This window comes from Triticum aestivum, chromosome 7D (assembly GCF_018294505.1).
Source record: "Triticum aestivum cultivar Chinese Spring chromosome 7D, IWGSC CS RefSeq v2.1, whole genome shotgun sequence".
In the NCBI taxonomy this organism is placed as follows: domain Eukaryota; kingdom Viridiplantae; phylum Streptophyta; class Magnoliopsida; order Poales; family Poaceae; genus Triticum; species Triticum aestivum.
Window position 1 is genome coordinate 101,177,727 of NC_057814.1, and position 6,542 is coordinate 101,184,268.

Here is a 6,542-nt window from a genome sequence, read left to right on the forward strand (position 1 = left end):
AGGCTGGAGTTCAAATAAGTTTAAAAAACATTGAAGTGCCCGTGTAACAGATGAGTTCTCGTGCGAAACCCTGATACTTCGAAAGAGATTGTCCAGTTTGTACACGAGGTGCGTCCAGTTTTCGCCGTGATCCTCTCTACTCTTTTGCACATGCTATGCGGGCAAAATGATGATACCATGCCAAGTTCCAACATTTTCAGAGTTCATTTTGTAGTGATTTTCAATTTGACCGTCATTTAGCTCTCTAAACAAATCGGTAAATGACTAAGAAACAGCAAATGATGTCAGAACGTGTTGGAAATTGATGACGTCGCTTTGAATGATGCATACTGAATGTAAAAATAGGCTGGAGTTCAAATGACTGAAAAACAACAAATGATGTCAGAACGTGTTGGAAATTGATGACGTCGCTTTGAATGGTGTGTACGGAACGCAAAAAAGTCTGGAGTTGTAATAAGTTAAAAAAAATGAAGTGCCCATGTAACAGATGTGTTCTCATCAGAAACCCTGATACTTCGAAAGAGATTGTCCAGTTTGTACACGAAGTGCGTCCAGTGATGAGTTCTCGTCAGAAACCCTGATACTTCGAAAGAGATTGTCCAGTTTGTACACGAAGTGCGTCCAGTTTTTGCCGTAACACAAGAAGTCCGGAGTTGTAATAAGTTATTAAAGATAAAAAAGAGGCACAATGCTCGTTAATTAGCTTCAAGCCTTTCGGAATAGTGCAAACTGCATTGCACATAGCTCCGTGCAGTCTACACTATTCCTCAAGGCTTAAAGCTAAGCAACGTGCAGATGAGCATTGCGTCTCTCCTTCATCGTCTATGCACTCACGGCTTATAAACCGCTCCTAGTGCCTCTCTCTTCGCGAGGTGGGACTCAAAAACAGCTTACTAAGAAACTATAATACCGGTTCATGGCACGAACCGGTACTAAAGGTGCCCGTGGGGCCCCAGCCTGACCACAACCTGACGTAGCATCATTAGTACCGGTTCGTGACACGAACCGGTAAAAAAGGTTGCTCATGAACCGGTACTAATGATCTCCGCCCGCCTAGCCGTTGGAACCGGCACTAATGGACACATTAGTGCCGGCTCAAAATCAAACCGGCACTAATGTGCTTCACATTTGACCCTTTTTCTACTAGTGGCACTTGCCATTGTGTTGAACCTTGAATGCCTCCAAAGCTTGAAATGGCTATAAAATGTTTCCATGCAAGCATATGGGCAAATGATATGCAAATGAACACGCAAGCATGAACTTGATGACACAAAAGAGGGCGGCTTGCTAGCATACCATGTCTTGCATGCCGATGCCGCTCACGGGGCGGGCCTTGACGCTCTCAAGAGTGGCGCAAAACTTGTTGCACTCTTGTTGGATCACCCTCCATCGCTTGGAAATGGACACCCACCCGCGCGTGCTGACAAGTTGGTAAAGCGGAAACTTCTTGCGCTCATGAAACTCTCGGTGGACACGAATCCAAAAGGTTGAATGCTTTTGTTCGGCGCCCGTCTTGGGGTCTTGTCCAATGTCTCGCCAACACTCGCAAAGAAGCTTGTCCTCGGTCGCCGTGTATGCCTTCATGCGCTTGCTCTTGCGCTTCGGCTTAGGACCGGCGGCTTGGTTGGCGAGCTCGTCCTCGAACAAGGGCTCCACTTTGATGTCGCACTCGTCCTCTTCCTCTAGCCCGTAGTCATCCGGGAACTCGTGGTCGAGTGGGAAGCCGTCCAGGTCGATGCCGACCTGATCACGCATGAAGGGCCCCTGATCGGGATCATAGCCAGCGGACGGCGTGAACGCCCCGCGGCCGTCCTGGCTTTGTGTCTCGTCGGGATCGTAGCCAGCGGCCGGCGCGCCGCCCTCGAAGATGAGGTTCTGCATGTAGTCCTCGTCGACGGCGGACGGCATTCCCTCGAACAGGTTGCGGGCCTCCGGGAGCACGCCGACCGGCGTCTGCCGCGCGCGTTTCCTCGTGCCACCGGATGACGAGCCACCGGCCACCGGGGTGGCGTTGAGGTCGATGGGCGCGGGCGCGGGCGTGGAAGGCGCGACCACGCTCACGTCGGGCGAGCACTCACCGGAGAGGTGGGAGGCCCGCGGGTACACGTGGAAGCCGGGGACCGGGTTGCAAGCCAACGTGCGGGGCGACTCAGGCAGCATCATCCGAGGAACCGCCGATGAGCCGGTGCTGGCCGCGGCGACGACGGCGTTGACGAGGCCGTGCTGGCCAAGGTTTAACATTAGCATGTAGAGCGCCTCCCTCGTTGCCGCCAAGACGCGGGCGTTGGTGACCTCCTGCTGCGCGGCGGCGGGGACGGCGGCCTGCGCGGCAGCCTCATCCATCGCGTCCACAGCGTGCCTCCGATCCTTCCTCTTGGCCGACTCCCTTGCCCGTTGTGCGGGCGTCAGCGGCTTCTTTGGCTTGGCCGCGGCAGCGGTCTTGCACGGGGCACGAGGCTTTCCTTTCCCGGCGGGGGCGGGGGCGCCGGACAAGGCGAGGGAGGCGAGGCCGGCGGCGTCGTCGAGGTCGATGGCGTCGTCCATGGAAGGTGTGGGGCGGGAGCGCGTGGGTGGGAGGGTTTTGGGGGGGAATGGTGGTGGCAGCCACCGACCAGCGGGCCCGGGGAGAGGAGTAGGCGTGCGCGCGTCCGTCTCATGTCCGCGCCGACGCAAAACCGGCTCAAAATTGGGCCGGGAATGGGTCGCCATGCGGACGCCAAGCGGACGCGCGTCCGTTTGGGTCGGCGCGTTGGGCCGCATTTTGTGTCCGCGCCGACCCAAACGGACGCCAGCGGACGAAATGGATTGCCCCATTGGAGTTGCTCCATTGGACTAGCCACAATGGATATTAACATAGACTAGTAACATGCCGCATGTTACTAGTCTATATTACTACCTCTATAGTGGGGAGTAACATATGTGTGGTAACATGCAACACTTCATTTATTAGGCTATAGACTCATCTTGCCTTGGTATGTGTGATGTTACTCATCTTGGCTTGGTATGTTACCACATGCCTCTCTTTCTTCTTTTATTGCTTGCCACATCATCTCTTTTATCTGAATATATGTGATGTTACTACCTATGTTACTCCCACTATGGGTAGTCTAATAGGTTTTAAGAGCGAAATAAATGAAAATGACTCACCCTAAAATCCAAGGACTACATCGGAAACCCTTCAGGCCAACCTCACGTTTCTCTTTCTCTCTTTGTATTTTATTCACTGCATGGTTCTTAGAGCATCTCTAGCAGACCCCGCAATCTGCCGAACTGTAAACTGTAAACTGTGTTTACAGTTTGCACGGGGGCATTTATGCACACTCAAAATTGCTGCGGCAGAACAGAAACTGTATCCAAACCCATAAAATTTTAAAAACTTGTTTCGCGCGAGAAATTTAAGAAAAAGCTCGCCGGAGCTCGCTCGCATAGATAGTTCTTCTTCACATAAGTTCGTACACAACATGCATATATTACATATAAGTTCGCCGGAGCTAGTCCGGGCCTACCCTACCGTACCACTACACAAAATTGAGCTCACCAGAGCTCCTGCGGTAGCGGCCCAGCGGCAGCGCTCAATCGGAGTCGGAGGAGTCGAGGTCGATGTAGATCTAAGCCTGCTCCGCCTTCATCAGTCGCACAGGTCAGTCTCCTTGGACGCGTGCACCTGCGACGCGGCGACGCTCGTCTGGAGGAAGAGCCGCTCGTACTCGAGCTTGCGCCGGATGCGCTCTTCCATCTCCTCCTGCTCCCTCGCCGACCGCTCGAGCACGACATGCTCGAGGAGCTCCTCCTGCCCTGGGGGGAGGTAGTCCTCGGGCCCGATGATGCATCGGCGCGGCGGCGCATCGGGCTCTACGGCGCGAGGCCAGAGCTCCTCCTCCGGCTCCCTCTTCACCGGAATGAGCCGCGAGCTCGATGCGCCCGCGGATGAGCTCCCCGCAGACCAGGAGCCGGAGGAGGCATGGCGGCGGCGGGCGAGCTCGCGATCGAACTCGTCCAGCTCGCGGCAGTCGAACGCCAGCAGCGGCCGCCTACCGCGGTTGAGCCACCGACGCGCTCCCCGCTTGCGGCGGCGTCAGATCTGGCGCAGCGGCGGTGCTCTGCCTCATCCCCAGAGTTGTCCATGGCTTTCGCGGGCTTGCCGGCGGCGAGAAATCGAGCGGCACGGTGGGGAATCAAGGGGAAACGCGGCTGCGGGGGGATAGGGTTTCGACCCGCATCTGCCTCGCAAACCCGTAGTTATACTGCTTCGGGGGTAACGTTTGCGGGCTGCGGCAAAAATATTAATGGGCCGGACGAGTATACGGGCTCTGTTCTGGCCAGAAAATTGGGCCGAGCCCGTATACTCACCGGAATTATGCGGGTACGCGTGTTATGCGGGGTCTGCTAGAGTTTCTCTAAGTAGAGTGATCTGATCCAATGTGTTGCCATTCATGGTCTTCAACCTTTCACCCTTCTAATTAGTTTCTACTCTGATAATTTTTGTTCTTTCTGATACTCTATTAATATTTTTTTGGGCAAATTGACATTTTAAGATAAAATGTGAATTCACCGGAAAAAAATCTGTAGCATCGCAATAATTTATACAAAATATTTTAATTTATATTTTTAAAATATAGGGCCTAATTTTATTTTATTTCTTGAACCGGGCCCTGAATTTTAAAGGTACGGCCCTGTTGATTAGCATATTTGCCTTCCTGGACGACCGTGGAATAGAGTAGCCTGGGTCGGGACGATCCCCAACTGCGTCGTCAAATATACTTCTGCCGTTAAATAACAAGAAAGAAGGCACGTCATGTCACTCCCATCACACGCAGGACAAAATGCCTGCCGTCCTAGCTTAACTATGTGATTAACAATGCCCATGTCGTTAGTGCTGCGGTAGGCACTTGCAGACTTTCTTTATAGGAAGAAAGCCACTTTGCCGTACAAGTGAACAGACAATCAAAAGTAGTTAAAAGTGACGCTTGTTCTCTCTTTGTAAATGGCACTACTGCTCTTGAGTCTTCAATCTTCAATCTCCGCCCACTATCTGGTTGCGGCTTTGTTTACCGCCGTTTATACGTGATGTATACTTGACAAAGTCAGACCAACGCTCCGCGTGTAGTCTAGATTCTGCGTGTTTCTTTTATGTGTCGTTAGCGGCGATGCTCTAACGGTGAAGAGAGCGAGTGGTACCAAGTTAGAATTTTGCCGGCTTCATCCTCCTCGTCTTCATGTTACGTGGCTGTCGCTGTCTAAGCCAAGCGAGGGCTGGTTGGATTTGTGCACCATGGATCGACGGCTCTTTTCTTCCTTATAATAGTCCGATCAATGGCTTTTGACCCTATGGTCTATGGTTCTCTGTATTTATAGTGTATCTTTCTAAATTCACTTTTCATTTTCGTAAGATGTTACTCGTACGTGTCGATGACCCGCTGTGCTAGTTGTATAAATAGCAATATTGTTTATCAACTAGAAGCAATCGCGTGCTTTGACTTGTCGTTTGCTCTGCTCTGCCGTGTTTCTTCATTGGTCATTATTACTTGGGCATTTCTTCCATCTTTATTATATTTTTCATGGGACGATCGTTGTTGTTTGTTTGTTTATATCAAAAAGCATATTCAAAAGTTTCAAAAAAGTATGAAAAAAATCCACGGAAACATATATCTATTTCGCAAGAGCGTGCTAAATTTCATCTAGAAATGTTGTGATTTGTAGGCTGTACAAAAGAAAAACAAAATTCCGGCCCAACAACAAAAATAAAAGGCCCGTTTAAAAATGCGTCTTTGTCTTTTTTTTCTGTATGCCACATGTAAAAGTATACTGCTGTGAAATTTTGCACATACTAGTATACATGTGCGTGTGTCTTCACAAATACATTTGAAATTTTCCACGCTCTGAAAAATCTAAAATTTCAAAACGAGCTCACTGGAGCTTGGCCTTCGTTGGCATTTTTCAGGCTACTGCTCAGCTTTAAATTAATAAAGGCCTTACAGATTACAACTCAACACCACAACAAATGCAACAAAGAAAAAAAAAAGAGAGAGAAAAACGACATGATACAAGAATGTCAAGGGACGATCACAAAACCTCATAAAACAACAAGCCAACATTAATTGGGGAAGAATGAAGCACCGCTTGGAGTTAACTAGCAAAGCCCGCACGTTGGCACGCCGTGCCCGTTGATATGGTGTGTCTATATGGATTGTGTTTACTATTTGCATAAGATTAGTTTAAGGTAAGAGGATCATGTAGGAATTTAACATCTCCAGAAACATTTTCCATCTATATATTATTTCTCGGTAATACCCGGTCTTGCTCAGTAAACCGGGAAGCCCTTCGAGTGACACCGAAAAGCTTCATGTTCCTCTCGAAACTATTCTGAATATTCATGAAACAATTCCACAAATAAATCCTCGATACTCCCGTCCTAATAACACTTAGCATATCGTGATTACCTTAAGCTCGTGACCCCGTAGGTTCGGTAAAACATAGACATGAACGAAACCCCTTCGTTCAATGACCGATAGCAGAACTGTGGACGTCCATATCGATCATTA

At 50.0% G+C, this 6,542-nt stretch overlaps 1 protein-coding gene across 1 annotated transcript in view; it reads right to left on the bottom strand.

The window, feature by feature from the left end:
- Window positions 1-2,247, bottom strand: part of LOC123170899 (uncharacterized) — a 67,807-nt gene extending 65,560 nt beyond the window's left edge. Inside the window, exon 1 of the mRNA XM_044588618.1 lies at window positions 1,542-2,247. Within this exon, the coding sequence (XP_044444553.1) occupies window positions 1,542-2,247 (706 nt within the window). The remainder of the gene's footprint in view (window positions 1-1,541) is intronic.
- Between the last annotated feature and the right edge of the window lie 4,295 nt (window positions 2,248-6,542).